General features: G+C 38.2%; 1 protein-coding gene across 1 annotated transcript in view; it reads left to right on the plus strand.

The window, feature by feature from the left end:
• Nucleotides 1-23,021, plus strand: part of GTF2E1 (general transcription factor IIE, polypeptide 1, alpha 56kDa) — a 33,768-nt gene extending 10,747 nt beyond the window's left edge. The window contains exons 3-5 of the mRNA XM_010845393.1: nucleotides 10,111-10,312; nucleotides 16,304-16,545; nucleotides 21,226-23,021. Coding sequence (XP_010843695.1) covers nucleotides 10,111-10,312; nucleotides 16,304-16,545; nucleotides 21,226-21,650 — 869 coding nt within the window. The 3' untranslated portion in view covers nucleotides 21,651-23,021. The remainder of the gene's footprint in view (nucleotides 1-10,110; nucleotides 10,313-16,303; nucleotides 16,546-21,225) is intronic.
• The last annotated feature ends 2,941 nt before the right edge of the window (nucleotides 23,022-25,962 follow it).

Consider the following 25,962-nt stretch of genomic DNA (forward strand, 5'->3'; position numbering starts at 1 on the left):
TTAGTCACTTTTGGTTAATTTGAAAGCCTTGGTTAGGAACTGAAATTCCTATAGTAGCATTCATATAGAAAATATGCTCTGTTTAATTAGGCTGTCTTCAGAAACACATTGTTGCATAATGGAAAGTAGTATTTAGAATTCTGGGCGATATTATTTTCCCAAGCTCCTCAGTTTATTTCCTTTCTTCATATATACATAATCCATAAAATAGTCATTGGGAGGGAAACCCATGTCCAAATTTGATTTCTAAAATATGTAATATATAGTGGTTGAATTTTTAAAGAATGGTAAAATTAATCCCATATGTTAGTGCTATATCTTGGAGTTTTATAGTTTCCTCTTTATTTCACTGAAATATTTTTAGTTCAGTTACTTGGTTTTAACATGAAGTGAATTGTCTTCTGTTTTGTTTTTCCTGGAAACTTTTTGAGTGAGGGTAAGTAAAAACTTTTTATTCAAATTTTTTTTCATAGCATTGTTGAGAAACATTAAGCCATTACCTCTTGGTTAGGTTTTGCACTACTCTTTTAACTGGTCTCCTTGCTTTCACTCTTGCTTTGCTTGTGAGCTGTCTCAGCAGCCACTGACCCTTTTAAAAAACACATCAGTGAAGTGTATGGTATGTGGGTTACATCTGAATAAAGCTGTAGAAAATAGAAAAAAAAAAAATCACGTTAGGTTATGTCATTCTTCTATTCAGAGCCCTTAAAAGGTTTCTCTTCTTAGAAAGGCAAAGTTCTTAACAGAACTTAGAACACGGTTTATCTGTTCTCTTTTTCCCTTCTCCTCCATCCCCTTCTATTCCACCCTACCCCCCATTTCAGAGACTGTTTTTACCACTCTCCCTAGCTCACGCTACAGCAACCACATTGTACCTTGTGCTCATCAGACATCCCTTTATTGTTCCTTGCCTTTTTATATGCTGTTTTCTCTTGCTGAATTATCTTATCTGTGTCTTGCTACTTTATGTCTTTTTAGTCTCTGCTTACACATCGATGTATCAGAGAAGCCTTCCCTAAGTTTCCTGTATAATAAACAATAACCCCTTTCTACCACCCTCCTTTTTCTTTATCCTCTTTCCCTGTTTTGCTTTTCTTTATTATACTTCTCAACACCTGATATTTTTTTGTCTTGACTATGGCTTGTGCTTAGTTGCTCAGTCATGTCTGACTGTGACCCCATGGGAAGTGGTGGGGGTTTAGTCACTAACTCCTAATGAACTCTTGCAACCCTATGGACTATAGCCCAGTAGGCTCCTCTGTCCATACAGATTCTCCAGGCAAGGATACTGGAGTGGGTTGCCATGCCCTTCTCTAGGGGATCTTCCCAATGCAGGGATTGAACCTGGGTCTCCTGTATTGCAGGCAAATTCTTTACTGTCTGAGTCACCACAGAAGCCCATGAATACTAGAGTGGATTGACTATGGCTTAGTGGTAAAGAATCCACCTGTCAATGCACGAGGTATGGATTCAAGCCCTGGGTCAGGAAGATCCCCTGGAGGAGGAAATGGCAACCGACTCCAGTATTCTTGCCTGGGAAATCCCATGGACCGGGGAGCCTTGTGGGCTACAGTCCATGGGGTCACAAGAGTTGGTTAGGACTTAGTGACTAAACCACCACCACTCCCCAGTAGAATATGAGCTCCAGAAAAGCAGCTCAGAAGATGACCGGCAAGATTTAGGGAAGCAGAATGTGGCAAATCCTTGGGACATTAGTTTCACTGTGTTGGAGTGAGGGCTCCGCAGCAGCAAACATTTGATCCTACCTCTTTCTTTGGCCAACCTTAAGAACTTGGGCTGCAGCATAACTTCTGCTTCAGCACTGCAGCTCCTGTAGCATATCAAAACAGTTGAGCTTATTTTATTTTGATTGATGGCTTGATTTTTTTTGGGGGGGGTAGGAAAATGGCTGAGTAATAGTCCAGTTTCTCATGATGTATTCTGCATATAAGTTAAATAAGCAGGGTGACAATATACAGCCTTGACGTACTCCTTTTCCTCTTTGGAACCAGTCTGTTGTTCCATGTCCAGTTCTAACTGTTGCTTCCTGACTTGCATACAGATTTCTCAAGAGGCAGGTCAGGTGGTCTGGTATTCCCATCTTTTTCAGAATTTTCCACAGTTTATTGTGATCCACACAGTCAAAGGCTTTGGCATAGTCAATAAAGCAGAAATAGATGTTTTTCTGGAACTCTCTTGCTTTTTCCATGATCCAACAGATGTTGGCAATTTGATCTCTGGTTTCTCTCTGCCTTTTCTAAAACCAGCTTGAACATCAGGAAGTTCACAGTTCACATACTGCTAAAGCCTGGCTTGGAGAATTTTGAGCATTACTTTACTAGCATGTGAGATGAGTGAAATTGTGTGGTAGTTTTAGCATTCTTTGGAATTGTCTGTCTTTGGGATTGGAATGAAAACTGACCTTTTCCAGTCCTGTGGCCACTGTTGAGTTTTCCAAATTTGCTGGCATATTGAGTGCAGCACTTTCACAGCATCATCTTTCAGGATTTGGAATAGCTCAACTGGAATTCCATCACCTCCACTAGCTTTGTTCATAGTGATGCTTTCTAAGGCCCACTTGACTTCACATTCCAGGATGTCTGGCTCTAGGTCAGTGATCACACCATCATGATTATCTGGGTCGTGAAGATCTTTTTTGTACAGTTCTTCTGTGTATTCTTGCCACCTGGAATCAAGATTGCCTGGAGAAATATCAATAACCTCAGATATGCAGATGACACCACCCTTATGGCAGAAAGTGGAGAGGAACTAAAAAGCCTTTTGATGAAAGTGAAACTGGAGAGTGAAAAAGTTGGCTTAAAGCTCAATATTCAGAAAACGAAGATCATGGCATCCGGTTCCATCACTTCATGGGAAATAGATGGGGAAAGAGTGGAAACAGTGTCAGACTTTATTTTTTTGGGAGCTCCAAAATCATTGTAGATGGTGATTGCAGCCATGAAATTAAAAGACGCTTACTCTTTGGAAGGAAAGTTATGACCAACCTAGACAGCATATTCAAAAGCAGAGACATTGCTTTGCCAACAAAGGTCCATCTGGTCAAGGCTATGGTTTTTCCTGTGGTCATGTATGGATGTGAGGGTTGGACTGTGAAGAAGGCTGAGCGCTGAAGAATTGATGCTTTTGAACTGTGGTGTTGGAAAAGACTCTTGGGAGTCCCTTGGACTGCAAGGAGATCCAACCAGTCCATTCTGAAGGAGATCAGCCCTGGGATTTCTTTGGAAGGAATGATGCTAAAGCTGAAACTCCAGTACTTTGGCCACCTCATGCGAAGAGTTGACTCGTTGGAAAAGACTCTGATGCTGGGAGGGACTGGGGGCAAGAGGAGAAGGGGACAACAGAGGATGAGATAGCTGGATGGCATCACTGACTCGATGGACGTGAGTCTGAGTGAACTCCGGGAGTTGGTGATAGACAGGGAGGCCTGGCGTGCTGCGATTCATGGGGTCGCAATGAGTCGGACATGACTGAGCGACTGAACTGAATAGTCCAGTTGCAATTAATATGTTTGGCAGATCTTTGACAGTGAACTCTAGCATTAGCCAATGACTTACTCATTGTGTGTTTGTGTGAAGAAGGGAAAAACACAATCCAAGTAATGTCTAATTATTTGGGGATTTGACTCATAACGTCCTCATCCCTTTTCCTCAATTATGATAAATTTTCAAAGCATTGTCTTCTTGTTAAACTAAGGAGGATAAACAATTTTTTTCACTTTGGTTTTACTTGTACTTAATCATTGTTCCTTTGATTAAATACTTGCATAATTAAAATGAGTCCCATGTATGTTAATGAGTAAACAGTTAAGTCGAAGACCTTGGCCAGCATAATAGACGTCATTTAAATTTTCTTTTTCTGTGTTTAGCAAAGGAAAGTGTTAAGTTTGAATTTTGTTGAACATGACTTTTTTTTTTCCTTTTGTTCCCAGTCCTTTTTCTCCCCTCCTCCCATGCCCCAGATTCATTTTGGTTGTTACATTCATTATTTTGGGAGAAAGTTAAAATTGTATAAAACTCTTTCACTCTCCCTCTTCTTTTCTTCTCATCCCAACAAGTAGGTCTCCATTTATTTTCTCATTTTGGAGTAATAACTTACCTTCAGTAGAAAAGTCCTGAGTCATAGAATTGGGACTTTCACATACTACTGAATGGACAACCCTAAATTATAGTTTTGAAATATCTGTTTTTAAAAAATCTTTTTCTATTTTCAATACCTGTTAATTATCTACATCTGGATATATTTTAATCATGCTGTCAATCCCAGCACATTAAAACTCAGCAGAGTAAATGCCAGGCATGTGATACACATTTAATGTTTGTTAAATACATTTTTTTTTGTTACAAATCTTCTCCCCTGCTCCATATTTTTAAAAATTGGAGCCTTTCCTACACATGGGAAAAGTTTGCTAAATTGTGGCTGGCAGGGATGATAGATTAGGAAAGGGATGTGTAATTCAGAGTGGTACAGTGAATTTAGGCTTTTGAGTCAGAAAGATTTGTATTTGAATCTAGGCTTTGTGATTTTCGTTTTTAAGCTCTGACTTGATAAAGGTTAACTCCTCTGAGTCTTTGTTCCCGCATATGTTAGATTTGAATAATACTGTTGCACAGATTGACTGTGATGAATACATGGGATTATTTGTAAAGTAGCTTTCTTAGATTTGTGTGTGTGTGTGTGTGTGTGTGTAGTTTATGGGTGTGTATGATCAAACATAAGTGTTTTTGAACTCATCTTTTCCTCCTCATCTCATCATTTGTCAAACTTGGCCTAAAGAATCTTTGTAGCCTTCATTTTCTCTCTGCTGGCACATTCTTTGATCTAGATTGCATGTTCTCCCTTATGTGCCTTTTTGGTCCTGTTTGAGGTGAGTGAAAGATGGTAAAGAAACTGAGGCAGCCTGGAGCAGTTAGAGAAGACCCTAAGATAGGGTCTTCCCAGGTGGTGCTAGTGGTAAGGAACCTGCCTCCCAGTGAAGGAGATGTAAAAGATCCATGTTTGATCCCTGGATTGGAAAGATCCCCTGGGGAGGGCATGGCAACCTACTCCAGTATTCTTCCCTGGAGAATCCCATGGACAGAGGAACCTAGTGGACTACAGTCCATGGGGTTGCAGAGTCGGACACAACCGAAGCGTCTTAGCATGCACACACCCTAAGATAGCATATAAACTAAAACCTCTCTAACCAAGGTCTCTATTTAGCTTTTGTTAACGAAATACAAAGCTTCCCTGGTGGCTCAGATAGTAAAGTATTTGCCTGCAATGTGGGAGAACCGGATTAGATCCCTGGATTGGGAAGATCCCCTGGAGAAGGAAATGGCAACCCACTCTAGTACCCTTGCCTGGAAAATCCCATGGATGGAGTAGCTTGGTAGGCTACAGTTCATGAGGTTGCAAAGAGTCGGACATGACTGAGCGACTTCACTTTTCACTTTTACTTTGACTTTACGAAATATAAAAGTTAGCTTTCAATTCTTGTTGACCTTGAAAATTGGCACCATACCATTTTCTCCTTGAAACACCATCCTATCCCACTGATTGTACCAAATTCTCTCTCTCAAGGATTTCTCTTTCCTTGGGTTTATACCTTGACTGTTTGTGCTTCTCACTCTCCTTAATCTCTGGATACTCTGATTTACTTTATGACTTCAGTTACCATCTATATGTTGTTGATTGTCACATCAAAATTTCTAATCTTAAATTGCACTGTTGGGCTCTCAGAAGTTATAATGCTGCTGCCACTAAGTCACTTCAGTCGTGTCTGACTCTGTGCGACCCCATACATGGAAGCCCACCAGGCTCCCCTGTTCCTGGGATTCTCCAGGCAAGAACACTGGAGTGGGTTGCCATTTCCTTCTCCAATGCATGAAAGTGAAAAGTGAAAGTGAAGTTGCTTAGTTGTGTCTGACTCTTAGTGACCCCACGGACTGCAGCCCACCAGGCTCCTCCGTCCATGGGATTTTCCAGGCAAGAGTACTGGAGTGGGGTGCCATTGCCTTCTCCGAGAAGTTATAAGTTGACTTCTAATAAATCCATTTTGAAGGGCAGTGGATTCAGATATCTAAAGCAACTTGTTATCTTTCTCCCACAAAGGAAAACAAACTTGTTCTTCCTCTTTGTTTTGGTAAATAGTATCCTTGTTCAGTTAAGTCAGATCTTTGGGTTGATGTCCATTAGTCAAAGACCATCAGATATATGCTCACAGTAAACAAAATCGGGTTTGTTGATGTTTTCTGCAGCAAGAAAGCCACACACCATAGGGAGCCATGTGGTGACTCAGCATGACTTTGCTAAACAAACTTAGAGAATATGGGCTTTTGTTAGATAATTTTGGGGAGGATTCAGGTAATTGGAGATTTGCTGTGGCTTAGGTACTGTCAAGAAGGGAGGCTAAGGGACTTCCCTGGTGGTTCAGAGGTTGGGACTTTGCCTTCCAATGCTGGGGGTGTGGGTTCAGGCCCTGGCTGGGGATCTGGGATCCCACATGCCTTGTGGCTAAAAAACCAAGGCATAAAATAGAAACAATATTTAACAAATTCAATACAGAGTTTAAAAAAAGGTAAGAAGTGAGACTAATTCTTTAATTGGATATCTTAATAAATCTTATCCCAGAAATGAGATGACCAGGCTGAGGCTAAAACTATAATTGGTAAAGAAGCAGCAGTCACTTGTGTTAGCTAGAATTTTTTTTTTTTTGGTGGTTGTGCAGACCTTACTTTTATCTGTATTCAGACAGACTCAGATTGACTTGGTTTTGCCTCACTTCCATCGTGGACTCAGAGAACCTTTTATCTGATGTTGGTGATCTGTGGATTCCATTTGTCAGAAAAGCGCCACAGACTAACATATGAATGCTGGGCTACTTCTTAGCTATGAGAGGCTGTTTTCTCTTTTTTACTTATTTGGAATAGATGTAGACGATGAGATAGCATATGGATAGCAGGAAGATGGATTAAGAGTATTTAAACAGGGTTTATGAGCAAAGAATTTACATGTGATTGGATATTTTATGTGTGAGAGGCAGTAGAGAAACTTATTTTGCTTGAAATATATCAGTAGAGCCTAGTGTTAATGTTGAAGCAGAGATGTCTAGATTGTTTATTCGTTACTAGGGGAAGTGGGGTTGAGGGTGGGGTTATATGTCAATCATATATTAAGGTTTTTAAAATGAAATGTTTAGGTATTTACTGTGTGCCAGACACTTGAGTGCTTGTGTGATCTCTCTTAATCTCTTGGGTTGATTGGGTTAGAAAGAAAGGATGGCTATCCCTGGCATTTGAGAGTCAGAACCAAACTGGAGGTCTGAGTCAGGCCAGTGGTATTAAGTAATGTTTAAGAGTATGAGTTTCATCATAATAGGTTGGATTTGAATCTTGCCATCACCTCCCAATTAGTAGTGATAAGATTTTTCACAAGTTTCCTAACCCCTTAGAATCTCTGTATTGTACAGATTTAAATGAGCACTAATAATAATACCATCTTCAGATGATTGGCCATACTTGGCACTTTGTAAATACTGGGTATACAGTAGCTCCTGTTACTGCATTTCTCTTGTTGGCTGTGTGCCTTTGGACAAATCATAAAACTCACATCCTCAGTTCTGACATCATTTTACAGGGTTGGTATAGGGATCAAAAAGTGTACATGGAAGTAGTTTAGAAAGAAAGGACTTATATACAATAAAATAGATGTTAATGTATATTGTCTCTCAAGTGTTTGAATTTACTTGCCAAGTAAAGGACTGTGATTGGGTTTTGATGTTTCTGGATCAAGTTATATAGGATCTTGAATGTTAGGATGAGAGATTTCAATTTGATGCTGTGGACTTTAGAGGTTCAGCTATCAGACAGACTTCAGAGCAGGAGGATGAGATAAAGAAAACAGTGGCCTAGGAACTTGGAATTGGAAAGACAGAGCCTAAAGGTTCAAAGACCAGATCTAGGAAGCTAAATTTCAGGCTAAGTAGATAATGGTGCCCCAGATAGGTGAAATGATAGTAGAAGTGAAAAATCTGAGGTATTTCTAAAGAATTACAATTTAATTACAAGTTGAAGTTATAATTTAGCTGAAGTTGAAGCTATAGAAATAAAAACAACACAAGCTTCTTAAACTTTAATTTTGAAAATGGATTGGTCTCATCTATTCAGTTGAGCTATTTCAAATCCTAAAAGATGATGCTGTGAAAGTGCTGCACTCAATATGCCAGCAAATTTGGAAAACTCAGCAGTGGCCACAGGACTGGAAAAAGTCAGTTTTCATTCCAATCCCAAAGAAAGGCAATACCAAAGAATGCTCAAACTATAGCACAATTGCAGTCATCTCACACGCTAGTAAAGTAATGCTCAAAATTCTCCAAGCCAGGCTTCAGCAATATGTGAACCATGAACTTCCAGATTTTCAAGCTGGATTTAGAAAAGGCAGAGAGAAACCAGAGATCAAATTGCCAGCATCTGTTGGATCATGGAAAAAGCAAGAGAGTTCCAGAAAAACATCTATTTCTGCTTTATTGACTATGCCAAAGCCTTTGACTGTGTGGATCACAATAAACTGTGGAAATTCTGAAAAAGATGGGAATACCAGACCACCTGACCTGCCTCTTGAGAAATCTGTATGCAGGTCAGGAAACAACAGTTAGAACTGGACATGGAACAACAGACTGGTTCCAAATAGGAAAAGGAGTACGTCAAGGCTGTATATTGTCACCCTGCTTATTTAACTTATATGCAGAGTGCATCATGAGAAACGCTGGGCTGGAAGAAGCACAAGCTCTAATCAAGATTGCCTGGAGAAATATCAATAACCTCAAATATGCAGATGGCACTACCCTTATGGCAGAAAGTGAAGAAGAACTAAAGAGCCTCTTGATGAAAGTGAAAGTGGAGAGTGAAAAAGTGGGCTTAATGCTCAACATTCAGAAAACGAAGATCATGGCATCCAGTTCCATCACTTCATGGCAAATAGATGGGGAAACAATGGAAACAGTGTCAGACTTTATTTTTGGGAGCTCCAAAATCACTGCAGATGGTGACTGCAGCCATGAAATTAAAAGGTGCTTACTCCTTAGAAGGAAAGTTATGACCAACCTAGACAGCATGTTCAAAAGCAGAGACATTGCTTTGCCAACAAAGATCTGTCTAGTCAAGGCTATGGTTTTTCCAGTAGTCATGTATGGATGTGAGAGTTGGACTGTGAAGAAGGCTGAGCACCGAAGAATTGATACTTTTGAACTGTGGTGTTGGAGAAGACTCATGAGAGTCCCTTGGACTGCAAGGAGATCCAACCAGTCCATTCTAAAGGAGATCAGTCCTGGGTGTTCATTGGAAGGACTGATGTTGAAGCTGAAGCTCCAATACTTTGTCCACCTGATAAAAAGAGCTGACTCATTTGAAAAGATCCTGATGCTGGGAAAGACTGAAGGCTGGAGGAGAAGGGGACTACAGCACATGAGATGGTTGGATGGCATCACCTACTCAATGGACATGAGTTTGGGCAAACTCCGGGACTTGGTGATGGGCAGGGAGGCCTGGCCTGCTGCAATCCATGGGTTTGCAAAGAGTCAGACACAACTGAGCGACTGAACTGAACTGATTTAGATGAAGAAGTAAGTTTGAAGAAATAGCCTTACGGCAATGTACAGAATTACTGGAGACTTTCGGTTTTAGGTATTTATTTGGCTTTCCCCATAATGTAGACTCAAGTGTATCCAGTGCAAAAAGAAAAGTGTTGATATCAGGGGACAGGTCTCAGTGGAGCTGTAAAGAATTTGATTTTAAGTTAAAATAAGTATAAATGTGTTAGAAATGTTATGATTAAAATCTGTTTGCTCTGCTGTAGTTAGGGGTGAAATTACTTGAAATGCCTCAAAAAAATGATAGATGAATAGATATATGATAAACCAACAATAGAAAAATGTTAATTTTAAAATCTCAGTGGTGGGCACAGAGATGTTCATTGTAAAATTCTTTAATCTTTTGAATATTTTTCAAAGTTTTAATAATAAAAGATTGGAGGAAGAGTGGAGATATATACTGTTTGCTAAAGACTAGTCTTAAGAATTTGTGTGCCCTGACTTAAGACTTGTTTTCTCTGTAGGAACTTTCCGCTGTACCTTTTGCCAGACAGAGGTAGAAGAAGATGAATCAGCAATGCCCAAAAAAGATGCACGCACACTTTTGGCAAGGTTTAATGAACAAATTGAGCCCATTTATGCCTTGCTTCGAGAGACAGAGGATGTAAACTTGGCCTATGAAATACTTGAACCAGAACCTACAGAAATTCCAGCCCTGAAACAGAGGTGAGTATAGGCTCTGTACTCTTAGCAAGAATACCTTTAAGCTCGCCGTTTTTTTAACCGCCTGTACTTTGGAGAACAGGATTAGGTAAGTAATTTACTAGGAGACTAAAAACTATAAGATTATGTGGATTCTAAGCTCTGCCACACTTGTTGTATTAACTTGTGCCTTTGATGAAATTTGTTTGTACTGAATGCAGAACAGTGTGGGCCTTAGGCAAAAATCTTTAAATAGTCAGGTTTGATTTTAAGTACTCAATCAGCTTGGGCCTGCTGCAACTTTGCTAATTGTTGGTTAGTCCCAGATTGGTTCTGCCTCTTGGGAATATCTGAATTTTTTTTTTTTTTCCTAATCAAGTTCTGAAGCCTGAAGTTCTTTAAGAAATACATCAATCACTTTTTAAATTCGTATTTGAACCATTCTAACCACACTTTTGTTGCCTTCCTTAGCTTTCAGTGGAACTTTCTTGAGAGTGAAGTGTAAGTGGGTGTTACCTATGGGTTAATACTTCTTTCTATGGCTCTATGTTTTTATCAGTGTATCCTAATGTTTGAATTGTGGAGGCAGCCTTCATTTTGTCATGCCATAAAAAGCAGTTTATCTTCTTTGAAAAGCATAAATAAGAATTGAGATCAGGGAGTGCTCTCCTATTCTACCCTTTTTCTTTCATCTTTCCAGTTTCAAGCTGATGGCTTAAAGTTTATACCCATCTACTCCCTTCCATAGAACCCAATAGTCCAAATTGTAACTGTATAGATTTTGGGAGCACTCTTAGTATTTTATGTTCTCTGGTACAGATGTTGCTGAAAAGCCAGTTCTGGGCAGTTCTGAGCAAACTGAATTTCATTTTGGTGGTTAAAAACAATCTAATTATATAGAAGGTTTTGTATCTATACAAATCAATGTGAATTTTCTTTCCTAGCATATGTGTCAGTTAGAATGCCTCTATCTGTAATAATAGAACACCAACTAGAAGTAGCTTGAACAGTAAGAAAAACATTCTAGCATGACCAAAAGTCCTTAGGTAGCACAGCTCAGAATTAATTTCACAGCTCAATTACATCTTCAAGGATCTAGATTTGTTCCATATTTACTCTGCTGAACTCAGCCTGTTGGTTGTCCTCTTGGGACCACCAGGGGAGCTAGCTAAGATGGCCATGTCTTTCTAGGTATCACATATAGATGAAAATGTTCAAGTGCATAAAATGGGACCATCCCTTCCTTGTGTCCTGTTTTAAGATGGAAGAAAGCTTTCTCAGAGGGCCACCTTCATCCTGCTGTATCCACCAATGTCACACTGGCCAGGATTGCGTATTTGCTTATTTCTAAACCAGCGTCCCACAAAGAAAATGAGATCACATGACTGGTGCTTAGACTGGTTAAGGTTTACCTCCTAAGACTAAGTAAGGTCCCAGAGTCCTTTGAAGCAAATAGCCATCAGTACTTGAATAAAATCGATAAATAAAGGAGAGGAGCCATAATTGATAGGCAGCCAGTATCATACACATTACAGATAGCTGAAAATTTTTCTTACTGGTTGTTGGTCTCTTATCAAGAATTTATTTGTTATATCTTTTTCTGTGCATTTAAATAATACTGCAACCCTGTCAGAATAGCCTGTGAGGGAAATTTGTTTTACAAAAATACATACATTTTAAGCTTATGGGTTATTTCATATTGAAGTGTGCTTTAGACATTTTCTCTGATTGCTTTCTGTACAGTGTATAATATTAATACTATTTGTGAATTATACTTGTGTTTCCTCCTCTAAATGTAGTTTATCTTCTTGTTTATTAAGATCCTTCCCCACTGTAGAATATTCATTCACCACCACCATTGGCATTCAACCTCTATTGTTCCACACTTACCACAGTCCACCTCCCATTCCAGGACCTTTACTTAGGTATCCCTCAGTCCATGCTGGAGATAAGTCTGAGCAACGTGAGAGGCCCAACAGCAGCTCAGTATATCAGAATACCTGCTTCTCATTAGGAGTGATGGAAATACTAATCAAAAAAGAGGCTACTCAACAGCTTGGTCAATAAGAAGAAAGAGGGAAATGAAGGCAGGCAAGAAAGATAGAATGGGGTACTTGACTTCCAGCCAGAATAAAATACGAACGATTGCTTCTACATAGTTAGGAACAAGACTGTTAAGAGCTAGGTTAGAAGCTGTTACTCTGGCTAAGGTGGCCTCACCAGCATTTGACAAGCTCCACTGCTTGTATCCAACATCCTGGAAGTGGTGTTTATTTAGGTTTTCTGTACTATAGGCTTTGTTTCAGAGTACAGCAGTTTTGAAGTAGCCACCCTTCCCCAGCACAAGAAAAGGAAAACATCAATAGAGTGGTGTGGGAGTACCCAGACAATAGTAATGCATTATTTTGTTTAAAAAATTGGTGGCATGATTGTTTGGCTCCTGTAACCAATTAATTCTAGTTAATCCCTAGAACAGGAACCAGAGGCTGCCTCTGCAAAACTGTCAGTAGATTTAACCCAAGAACTGATGAACAGTTCCAGCCTTTCAGCAAGTCGACCCACTGGTGATATTTAAAGTTTTCCTATCCTTCCTAAATGGAATTCCTTGCCAGTAACCTCTCCTTTTCCATCATCTCTTATTTAACACTCACCTTAAAAATCTTTAAAAATTTAGTTTTGAAATAATATTCTTCGCTCACCCCTGAGTAAGTGGTGAGTAAGAGTTATATCTTTTAAAAATTCTACAATTGTTTAAGTAATGTAAAAGGATTCAAAACTAAATTGTCACCTTGGTCATCTTTAAGTGAAATGTGTACTTTCTGTCCATAGGAGAAATTTAAGCATGCAGAAGAAGTAAATTCTGATATCTCTCACCTGGATTTCCTTTAGTGTCACATTTGCTGATGATTTGACTGTATATTTGGTGAAAATATAAATAAAATCTGTGTAGTCAATTATCCATGTTTAAAAATATCCTTTAAAAAATTCTTCCAAATTTAATAATTTGTTTAACTTGTGGCCAAATCTTTCCTGCCTCAAACCAAAATAAAACCAATCTTGAGTTTCTGTAATGGAGTAATGAAAACAAAAGACTTTTTAAAAGTAGTCTTATATTCACATTTATTTGAATTGTCCTATCCAAAGTACTGAACACTTACTAACCTTCAGAAGATAGTCTTCAGAGTTAATGCTAAGGATACAGCATAGAGACAACTATGTGTTCAAGATGATATGGAGAAATAGTAGCTTCAGAAAGATTGAGTGGATCATTTAAGATTCTGAGTGAAGGAGCAAAAGGACAGGATGGAGTTGGCCAAGTCAGAACTAGGGAAACATTGAGTGGGTGGAGAGAGACAGAAAAGGCATCTGGCCCACTCAGGGAGACGCGTGTGGGCGCAGACAGGCATATAGGACAGGCTCAGCACAACAAGGTAAGAATATTAGCTGAAGATGGAAAAGACATTGAAAGGAGTTAAGGAGACAACTGGGTGAGAGAGGAGAGACTCAGAATGTAGAGTAAGCACAGAAACATGAAAACACAAATCAGGCTAAGACAGAAGGGAAGACTGAATGGTTAAGAGAGACCAGCGTTTAAAAAGACAACTTACACCAGACTAAGTAGAGTCATATTATACTGAAAGCAATAACACAACCTTTTAGAAGACAACACGGAAGAGAGAAAAGGAATGAAGAAGAACAGATATGGATTAAATTGAGATCAACATTGTAAATAATGCAAAAAGTAACATTAGAATGAATTCAGAAAGGAATAAAAGCTAGAAGGAAACCAGTTATTTGCAACTGTAACATAAGACTTTAAACTATAGCAAGACAGGTAGATGGATTGGGTACAGAGAGATGCCTCGTAGGCCTAAACTCAGAGTGGATGAGGAGATAACTAATAAGTCTGTGGGAAAGAATGATGTACAAAGCAGCCCTGGTACAGCTAAGGGCAGTAGTTAGAAGGCATGGATTAAGTGACAAGATCAGCATGGTTCGTACAGCTAGAGAGGGTACATTTTTTTTTTTTTTCTTTTGAGGGAAAAAATGGCAGTGAGTCTGTAGATATCCAGAGGCAAGGAGGTATGAGATGAAACCAAGATTACCTCCAGAGAAACATAGTGTTCTCAGGGAGAGATGTAATGAGCCAATCAGATACACGGACCACAGTATATATCAGTTGCTCAGTCGTGTCCAGCTCTTTGCAACCCCCATATATATCAGACAAGTCTTAATTAAACATGAGACAAAAAAGTTAAGTAGATGTAAGTGGGCCAAGGAAGAAATGAGGAGCAATGGAGTAAGCAGACGTGCAGTAGGATCAAAGACAAGGAAAAATAGTGAGTGGCTTCTGAGAGAAGTGGTACAGAACTTAAAGACAAATGAAGTATTGCTTAGGCTCAGAATGAGAAAGGGTACTGCACAGGAGACAGTTCAGGATCCATGGGAAAATTTTAGGGAAAAAATTTCAAAACAAAACAAAAACCCAAAACAAAACACATGTTATATTTTTAAAAGCATCTTTTCAGCTGAATGCAGAAGAATTCAAAGTAGTTCTATGGGCTTTTCCCTGTCTTTCGTTAGAGAAATATGGAGCAAGGGAATCAGTAGACATGGAAAAGAACACAGCAAAAGATATGGAGAAAGATATAGGGGAGGTACTAAGTAAGCAGGTAGTTCATGAAACATGAGATAATTTATGGAATAAAACAGAGTTGTCTAAACAGAAAGGGAGGGAGAGTCATGCATAGATGTTGATACAGAAAGCATCAGTAGCAGGCAAAGAAAGATAAGGTGTGAGCTTAGACACAGAAAACCAGGTATATTCACAAGAGTATGCAGCAGATTGAAAGTAAAACAAGCAGAAGGAGCAGCAGAAAGACTAAAACTTAACAGAGGTGAGAAGACATTAAGTGACTAGAGAAAAATAAGGAGTGATCTGGCCTGAAGCATGGGTCTTCCCTGATGGCTCAGTGGTGAAGAATCTGCCTGCCAATGCAGGAGACACAGGTTCGATCCCTGGTCTGGAAAGATCCCACATGCCACGGAGCAGCTGAGCCCGTGGGCCACAGCTGTTGAACCTGCACGCCGTAACTACTGAGCCCACATGCTGCAACTATTGAAGCCCTCAAGCCCTGAAGCCTGTGCTTCGTGACAGGATAAACCACTGCAATGAGAAGCCCTTGCACTGCAGTGAAGAGTAGTCCTTGCTCGCTGCGACCAGAGAAAAGCCCATGCAGCAGTGAAGACCCACCACAGCCAAAAATAAATAAATTATTTTTTAAAAAATCATGGCTAGTAGAGGTAAAAAGCTAAACAAAATAGACTCAGAAATAGATTGTTTGCCATGGAGTAGAAATAATGGTTGGAGCTGGATATGGAGAGTCAGTGTAGGTGCAGAGATGGAAAGTTACAACTTGACAGAAAAGAGGCTAATCTCTCCATGAAGATTTGCCTTATTTGGTGAGTTGCAGAAGAACATTGATTCTGAGTTGAAGTCTGGCTTTGTAGAATGCTTTTTTAGTTTCTCAGCACACGAAAGACAGGGAAAAGCCCATAGAACTACTTTGAATTCTTCTGGATTCAGCTGAAAAGATGCTTTTAAAAATATCATGTGTTTTGTTTTGGGTTTTTGTTTTGAAACAAAATTCTCATCAAAGATTTTACTGGCATAGAGTTTTGCCAGACTAGTGTCTTTAAGTGGTCTATGTCACTATATCTTTATCTCCTCACACTAAGTATATTTATTGAAACATGTTAATCTATCCAACCTCAAGCATTTGTACACACCAAAGGATTCAGAGTTTAAGGAACTTAAATATAAATATGATGTGTTCTTCTAACCAATGTAAACTTCACCCAGAGGTATAAGAGCAAATTCTCAGAATTATTAAAGCATGTGTGCATGATTATATTTATATGTAATACTTCAGTAACCACTTCCCCAGCTGCCCTTCTTTTCTTGCACTAAGACTTCAAGTTTTCTTTCTTTCCTCCTCTGATCTTTTTATGTAGCAAGGACCGTGCAGCAACTGCTGCTGGAGCTGCTGGCCTGGCAGGTGGGCACCACCGGGAAGCGTGGACCACCAAGGGTCCCTCCTATGAGGATTTATACACTCAGAATGTTGTCATTAACATGGATGACCAAGAAGATCTTCATCGAGCCTCACTGGAGGGGAAATCTGCCAAAGAGAGACCTATTTGGTTAAGAGAGAGCACTGTCCAAGGAGCATATAATTCTGAAGAGATGAAAGAAGGTAAGAGTAGAGGTTAGTAAGATGAATATGTCTTGAGTTCAGTAGAAAATAAACTTGACTTGGTAAGAAATTTTGCCTGGGCAATTCTTAGTTTTATTGAAAACCATCCCCCATCTGTTTTATAAAACAGTTGCCTTATAGCAGAAAGTAAATTGAGCAATAAGCAGTAAAACCAACCAGTATTCTTGTATTATCCTTCAACTTAGTTGAAATAACAGACAACTTTTTAAATCTCTGTTTTTAGATTTTAGAAATTGTCATTGTTTTGTCTTAATTTCTTGCAAAAGTGCTCTTGTATGCAAAGTGGCCAGATTCATCTCTTCTTTAATCTTCTGTTGCCTTTTTACATGCATTTTTATTTCTTTGAATTGGGAGCCTTAACTATACACTAGCCCAAACTTTTTATGTTGCCTCTTCATAAGTAAAAAGGAGTTGTGCTGCTTGAAATACGTAAAAAGATATCACATGAATAAAGAACAAGTATCTCACCATCCAAGAAGATTGACAGAACTTTATACCAGAAGGTTTTAGAAATCTCTGTAAGCCCTGAAGTGTTAACAGTTGCATAATAATCAGGAGTTTGAGAGCTGCACCATTTTACTTTATAAATTTTAGTCTCAAATTACTGGATTTAGAGACTTTGGATGATGATGGTTTAGGAGTAGGTAGGAAATGAGAGGCTAAAACTGGATAAATGTTACTCAGAAACTGGGAAACAGATGAAATAGGGAGTCTGTACCTCTAATCAGATTTCATTAGTATTATAACTTACCTGCCCCTATTCCTAGGTTATGTATCATTACCAATGTATCACTGAGTCTGGTTCTTTAATGCTTAAGAATCATCAGTAACTAAAAACCACTTGTTTACTTTTTTCCTAAGTGCTTTCTCCTTCATAATTAGCATTTCTTTTACTAAGAAATGTATGCTAAGAATTGTAAAAGTAGTGTGGAGTTGGGTAGTGATGGTAAAGCAGGTAATACCTCTAGTGTGATTCTCTTTAGTTTTTTAATTGCAATTGGAAAAAAATTTTCCTTGGTAGTTATACTTCAGTCTCCCTTCTTCCCTTTGATTACCTTGGCTGTGATGTTTAGTTATTTTGATGCAAGTTATTTTAGATTACATCGTAGTTAGTCTGTCAACTATTTAATGGTTTGTTTTCCCCAGCTTGGCGTCTTGCCTATTCTTGAAGCAACAAACCTTTTTTTTCTGTGAACTTAGTAACAAAATCGAAGGAAATAAAACTATTATTAGCCAGTGTTACATACAATTAGGCTCATAAGTTTAACATTCCATGTTTATAATTCCTAGAATGGTGGAATTTAAATCATAAGGACTTTAAATAAGTCATCTAGCCTTGGTTCCCTCTTGTGAATATTTCCTTCTGTGTATAAAATAGTATATGCTGTTAGGTCTAAATTTGCTCTCATTAGGTTTTATGATAGTTGAATAGACTCTATCCAGTGAACTGTAAAGTGAGTCTTATTTGTCCTACACTTTATTTTCCTCAGAGTTCAATTTACTTTAATATCTTTAATAATTTCATAGACTTCAATCATGTCCTCATTACTTTAGTGATAATTCTGATTCTTTTTTACTCTCCTTACAAATCATTCTCTTCCCCCAAGTCATCTCCACCTACATTTTTTGTCTTATTTTAATTGTCTTTTTCTGGACTATCTCCAATTGTAATATACTTTACTTGAGACCTAGTAACCAGAACAATACATATTATTTATGAATGATTTTATTATTAATTATTTGAGTTTTATTTCAAATATCCTTCAGGTTTTACATGACTCTTTATTGCTTTGGTTCTGGAAGCATATTAAGACAACTTGAGAATTATTTGCAGGAATTTTTTTCAGATCCTCTCCTTCCCTTTTTGTGGTAGCTTAGATCAGGTTGTTTAGTATATTTTAGATTATTTTTTGCTAGGCAGATTTTCTTATACTATGCTAGTACTAACATAGATCTAGGGACTTCCCTAGTGGCCCGGGGTTAAGACTATGCAGTCCCAGTGCAGGGGGCATGGGTTCGATCCCTGATTAGGGAACCAAGATCCCTCTTGCTGCACAGCAGAGCCAAAAAAATTTTTTTTAACTAAAAAAAAATCCCTGAAACTCAGCAGGTTTGAAAAACAAACTAGATCTAACACTCTTATGCCCACTTATTCAACCTTCAGCTCTTCCTATATTTTTTTGGTGTTAGTTTGGCCTTTAAGTACCCAGAATTGCTTAGCCCATCAGTGAACTTGACAGTTTCCCAGTACACATCTTTTTTGTAATTTATAACTCTGTTAAATAAGACAGTTCCTAGAACTAGTTTTTCTGCTTTACCATTTAGAGATTTCATTTATCCTTATATTTTGTCTTCTGTCTATAACAAGACAATTCCTTTTTTGCCTAAGTCTCTCAGGAACCTTGTCAGAAATCTTTTAGACATGACTTCATTTAGTTTTGACTTGCATACATTACTTGTCCTTTTTTCCCCTTGAAACACTACATTGGCAATAAGGACCCTAAGGAGGAGGTTCAGCTTCCGGCGCCATTTTTAAATAAACCTTGAAGTGTGATTTCAGTTCTCACGTCTACATCCATGTTATCAAAAACTTGTTATCTCTGATCTAAACTTTTTAAGTTCTCAATTCCTATTTCCTTTTCTCTTTCCTATATGTCTCATCTTAGGAGTTCTATCTAAACATTGTAAAAATGTCCAAGATTACAACTAATTCATTCTCATATGTTAGTGAGAAGATGCTTTCACTTTTTCCGTGGCCAGGATTGGGCATGGCAACCAACCCACCCCAGTATGCTTGCCTGGAGAATCCCACAAATAGAGGAGCCTAGTGGGTTACACTCCATAGGGTTTCACAGAGTCGGCCACAAGGAGTGAAGCAACTTAGCCCACACGGGTCTTCTCTTGATAATGATAATAGATAACACTAATCTAAGTACCAGACCTTTGCAAATATTCACTTAATCACCCTGGTAATCCAGTGAGATAAATACTATTTTCCACCCTTTTTGTACATCAGAAAACTGAAGCAGAAAAAGATGAAGTAGCTTGGCCAAAATAACACATCCAATAAATGTTAGTCAGGATTTAAATAAAGGAGTCAGGTTTCAATCAACATTTTAATTTCTTTTGTGTGTTTTAAATGGCATTATATTTGGTATTATTTTCAGAATACAGGATGCAAATGTTTTTCTTAAATTCTTCATTTGTAACGTGTACACAAAATGATAGGAAGTGTGTGATGTGTGTTTTCCTTTCTGATACTAGATTCCTAGATAGAGTCCAAAGTACACTTAATTTGCTTCAGGAAAATAAGCTGCCATTTATTTACTCATTCATCAAATATTTATTCAGTACCTAACAAGCAGTAGTCACTATTCTGGGTGCATGGGATATATCACTGCGTAAAAAAGGTAAGTATCTGTTGTGGAGAACTGACATTTGTGGAAAGTAGGTCACAGAGACATTAGGCATGAAGTACTATGTTAGAAAATAAATGCTATATGGAAAAAATGGAGCATTAAGAATATAGAGGTAGGGGTGAATTGAAAGAATGTAAAATTTGAGTAAAGACATGAAAGATGCAAGAGAGTATAGGTACCTAGAGGAAAAATATCCCAGGCAAAGGAAATGGGCAGTGGAGAGGGCCTGAGGTAGGAATGTGTGTGTGGTGTGCACGGGGAACACTATGGAGGCCACTGTGACTGGAGCAGAACGAGCAAGGGGTAAGAGAAGGGATAAGTAGTGGGGCAGGAGGAATTCAGATGATGTGGGACTTTATAGGTTATCGTAAGACCTTTGGCTTTTGCCCCAGGCAGGATGAGGAACTTTATTTTGATGTCCTGTTATTCCAGCTACAAACTTGGTCCTTCACAGACATTACTTCATGTTCTTAACCAGAGCCCTAGAAGCCAAATACTTTTATCATCCTGTCTTATAGAAAAAGGTACCGAAGTTTAGAGACTAAATAACTTGCCCAAAGTGTTACAGCTTGCATGTTGGATGAACCAGGGTTCAGATCCAAGCTATATGTCTCTTAAAACCCACGTGCAGGGACTTCCCTGATGGTCCAGTGGTTAAGAATCCACCTTGCAATGTAGGGAACATGCATTTGATCCCTGGTTGGGAAACTAAGATCCCACATGCCACAGGGCAACTAACCCTGTGTGCCCAGTAAAGATCCCATTGTGCCCCAACTAAGAACCAATGCAGCCCAATCAGTAAGTAGATATTAAAAAACAAATCAAAACAGACCCAGGTACAGTTGACCTTTGAACACAGGGATTAATCTGAGTATAACTTACATTCATAATTCCTCCATGTCCATGGATTCAACCAACCATGGATCATATATTATTGTAGTATTTACTATTAGAAAAAATATAAAAATAAAAATAAATCCATGTGTAAGTGGGCCTGCACAGTTCAAACCCACATTGTTCAAGGGTCAGCTATACTTAAAGGTTTATGTTACTTAAGCTCTAGTTTGTGAGAAACATTTTGAATATCTTTTGGACAGTAGCTCAAAAAAATGGAACCAGCGAAGTCTGTGTTATCCTATATTATCCTATATTTAAATATATTAAGCTTTTATATTTTATTAGCTGTAAAGGAGTCCCTTTTTTATTTAAGAATATTGACTTTCTGGTTTTCTCTTTCCAGGCGGCATAGATATAGACTCATTTCAGGAGCATGAAGAAGGCCATGCAGGGCCAGATGATAATGAGGAGGTCATGCGAGCATTGCTCATTCACGAGAAGAAGACCCCGTCTGCCCCTGCAGGTTCAGTGGGGGCGGCTGCTCCCGTGACCGCTGCCAATGGCAGTGACTCTGAGAGTGAGACCAGCGAGTCAGATGATGACTCTCCACCCCGTGTGGCCACTGTGGCTGCACATCATGGAGAAGAGGATGAGGAAGACGATGAATTTGAGGAAGTAGCAGATGACCCTGTTGTCATGGTGGCTGGCCGTCCATTCTCCTATAGTGAAGTGAGCCAGAAGCCAGAGCTGGTGGCCCAAATGACACCAGAGGAAAAGGAAGCATACATAGCAATGGGACAACGCATGTTTGAGGACCTCTTTGAGTGAGCTTTCCCTACCTTTTCCTCCTTTCTCTAATGCTCATTTCAAAAAGAGATTTCTTACCTTTGAAGAAATGTGTTTAATGGCTTTCTGCCCCTCTTGATGTAAAGCAACTGTTAATCTTGTGCAAACAATAATGGGAGAGAAAGTTTGATTATTTTATGCCAGAAACTTCCCCACAAGGTAGGTTAGCTATAAGCATTCCCTTACCTATTACTACAGTATTAATATTTTACTGTATTCCCTTATCTAATCATTTTCCTTTCCTTTTTAAGACACATTTTTCTCCCTTCTGAAATGAGTGTGACGAGTCTATAAGGTAAATTCTTCCGGTCTGCCTGTAAGAAGCCCATTATGATAGGTTACAGTACTTCACTGATCACATCCTTTTTATCTGTTCTGACCAAGCATTCCTAACAGCCCCTGATATTGCTGCCAACCAAGCAACTTCACAACAGGCAAGTCATTGATGTAGGAAAAAAAAATCTTAAAATTTCACATTGCCTCACGGTTGAAGATGAAGTCATTTTGTAAGGCTCGAGATGAGAGTATGTGTGGAAGGAGGATGATTATGCCTGTATCTCATGACTAATATCTAAACCAAAATTGGTGTCTTTAGAACTGACTTGACTGACAGATGTTACTGTTTTGCTTACTGCCTTGTGGTTTGTATATTGGATAATAGAAAACAGAAAGTGTGTTTGGAAAATCCTTAGGAATAAATTAGAGGAAAAAATGTGGGCTTAGGATAAGGAGTCCATGTAAAGTATTGAAGAATCGAGAGCATTGGAAACAGTACCCTTACAATTGTCTGAATTTGTGCTGATTTAGAAAGCTGAGACTGGTACCCTTCTTTTTCAGTTCTTCCACAGTGCTATAAATTGTTAAAGAGGTCATCGCAGCAGAAATCAGCATATAACAATTGATTGCTCCTTTGTTTTTTTCTCTCAACCTTTTTGAAGCCCTCTTTTTCTCTTTTGATTCTTGTCAAGCATGGTAATTTAGAGTGCATCCAGTATATTGTTGAGCATTGTAACCTCAAGGAAAATAGTTTATTTTTGGTTCTGATATGTAGCATGGTATTATTCCCAAAGGCAGAACTTTAAAGAACTTTCATACAAGGGTCTACAGTTGTATTTTTTGTAATATTTTCCCTTGCATTGTCATTTTTAGGTATTTATCATTTTCTAGTACATGTGTAAAGTTAAGACAGATTTTAGAGCATCTGAGCCTTGTGTGAAGTAATGTTTCATTAACCTGGGTTGTATTAATGACTAAATATTGACAATAAATCAAGTTTGTACTGACTTAAATTTGTTAATTTCTAGCTCTGTAACATCTTGGAGCATAATTAAAATGAATACTTTTCCCAATGAAGAAAAGTGTTTCAGAAGTTTTTCTCTGATTGGCATTGTTTCACATAGTAGATGCAATTGTATGTGATCTAAACTTTTTTCTGGCCGTAAGTTGCCTGAAGAATGACTTTAGGTATGTACCTTGTGCAAATAGGGCTATTCAACTTTAAACGTTGTTTTCTAAACATTGATAGTTTAGAAAGAAGTTCAGTAGTAATCAGATGTTAAGTTTTGAAATGTAGTTCTAGGTGAACTGTCAGCTCTTCGTTTCAGCGAATACTCATTTCTTGCTGTTTTTTTCTTGATCTCACTTGCATGTTCTTTTTCCTAAAGCTACTGTTCTGTTTTTCTTATCTGTTATCTATTCTTTCATCTCCCTCTTGGAGTCAGTGTTATAATCTATGACTGTGCTGAAATTGTTCAGTTTTTTTTTTTAATGTCATTTCTTATTTTCTTTATTTCTCAATTTCTTTGGCTGCTCTTTGGCTGTTCAACCCATGTTTTCCTTGAAACATTTTTTGTTTGGTATCCTAGCCATTACATTGGCCAGGTTTCTTCTTACTTCAGGAAGCCTCCATGCTTCCCTGGCTTCTTTACCTTGCCTCTGCACCATCTGTACTGACTCACAGTAACCATGGACACAAGTCTGTGTGGCAGATTTTCACTGAAGTCTTGATTATAGTAGTAGGGATGGTCAGTGGGAGGGATTCAGCATTGAATAGTCAAGGAATATGATACACACCTTGTTCTTAAAGAGTGTCTTTGCCATTCTCACAGGTTTCATCCCAAGTAGAGTGCTGTAATATTTCAGCTTTCTTTTTCCTTCTCATCATCACCTTTTTCTTTCCAAAGGCCTTGGAAAGTTATAAATGTATTAGAAAAAAATAACTTAGTTCTTTATTTTATTCCTGTTCCAAGTATGACCCTGAAAGATCCTATCATATCCAAAGTGGTCTATCAGAATGTTTCCCTAACTAAGAAACCATTTTTCCACCCACTTTTTCCCCCTTCCCCCACTTTGCCACTTTTTTTTCCTCTCACTGCACTAAATAACTATTCCTCATACACTTGACCAAAGTCAGGTGATGAGTAAACAACTTTGCCCTAGGTAATCGATCCACAGCTTTGTATCTGCTGGAAGATTGCTTCCAATCTATCTACCCTTGTAGTTGAAGCCTTTTTCTCATTTAGATACAACTTTTTTTCCAGAACACCTTAAGGAGCATTAACTTTAAATGATTAAAAGAAAATATCCAATTTGGCATAGCCTGGAAGTCAGGAGACTAGGTTCTAGTCCCAGTTAACTAGACACTTGCAGTGTGACTCTATTACCTGATGTCATCTTCCTGGGCTAGTTTCTCAGTTGTCAATAATGAGAGGATTATGGTAGGATCACCAATATTCCTTTCTGCTCTAATATTTTGTGAAGTGGTAGCTAATGTGTTTTAAAGTGAGGCTGAATAATAATAACAAGACAACAAGAAGAAGTCTTTTGATGTGCTACAGCAATTCAAGCCAGTTGAAGGATATTTTAATGGAAGGGCTGGTGTAGATAGCAGCTTTAGGATTTAGAATGTAGAAAACCAGAGCATAAGCAATTACTAACTCGGTTTTTGTCTTCTGGTCCGGCCAAGGTAGTTCATTTCTGACCTCAATAACTGAGGAAGAAATAATTGAATATTTCATAACTCTTTATGGTGTCATTTTGAGATAATTAGGCAGTGAATGGGAATGAGTTTGGGAAGAGCAGTTCCTCTTCTTTCTACCAGTTGGCTGTTTGGCTAGATTCCCAGCCATTACTACAGTAGAAAAACTTACATGTATAGTTTCTTGTTCTCCTTATTCCTGGGTTTAAAAAAAAAAAAAAAAAAGTAACTGGGAGATGACAATCAAAAAACAAATACGAAAATCTTTAGAATTTAGAAATTTGTATAATTCCATCTTCTATTTGTTAAGCATTTTGTTTCCATGAAAGCTGTTTCACATTGTTATCTCTAAGAGAGCTATGCTACTATCACTTAAAATTTTTTCTTTTTTAAATCTCTTGGGGAAATGAGGAAGATTTTCAGAAAGGAACTAGAACTATGGCACTAAACTTACTGTCCTTTCTATTGGCTTTTTATATTATAAAAGCAAAATAAACTGTGAATAAGATAAGTACAGGTATTCTTGAAACATGTAAAGCCGAATGGGTTGAAATGGGAAATGCCTTGAAATTTTGCTTCTTCCTTTGAAGAGCTAAAAGGAATGAACTAATTCTAGTGGTCCTCAAGGAAAGAAACAAGCACCTTAACCTCTCTTCAGAAAGATCTTGCTGTCCTTCTGAGTACTAGAGGCTGCCATTCCTATTCCAGTTGCAAAGCAAATAGGTCTCTAACATGACCCAATTTCAGCAATCAACCCACATTTCCCATCACATGAAAGTACATTATCACTTACCTGATGTAAATAAGTCTGAGAAATTTATGTGGAAACAAAGGCTAGTGCCAGGTGCTAAAGTGCCTTTAATCACATGAAGGCATGTAGAATAGTTGTACAATTTGTTGTTGTTACATAAATATATTATTTAAAAATTCATCCAATAAGATATATATATATATATATATATCTCCATATCCTTTGTTGACAGTGTGTATCATCCCAGACCTTTTCTAGACCTTTAGAAACAACGTACTCACACTCATACCCACAAATACACTGCGATGCTTTTTAAGTGAATACAATCATGTACACATTGCCCATACATACATGGCTATTTGTTTTTAAAATATCTTGAAGATCTTTCTATATCTGTATATTTAAATCTGATTCATTTTTAAAATAAGGACTAGGTTGAATTGTATAATTATATGGTGGTTTGTATAACACTTCCCTTCTCGAATGGCATTTAGGTAGTGTCCAGTTTTTCACTATTAAAGTGCTATAATGAATTACCCTTATATATCCTTATTCTATATTTCTAT

Source organism: Bison bison, unplaced genomic scaffold (assembly GCF_000754665.1).
Source record: "Bison bison bison isolate TAMUID 2011002044 unplaced genomic scaffold, Bison_UMD1.0 scf7180017864215, whole genome shotgun sequence".
Taxonomy (NCBI): Eukaryota; Metazoa; Chordata; class Mammalia; order Artiodactyla; family Bovidae; genus Bison; species Bison bison.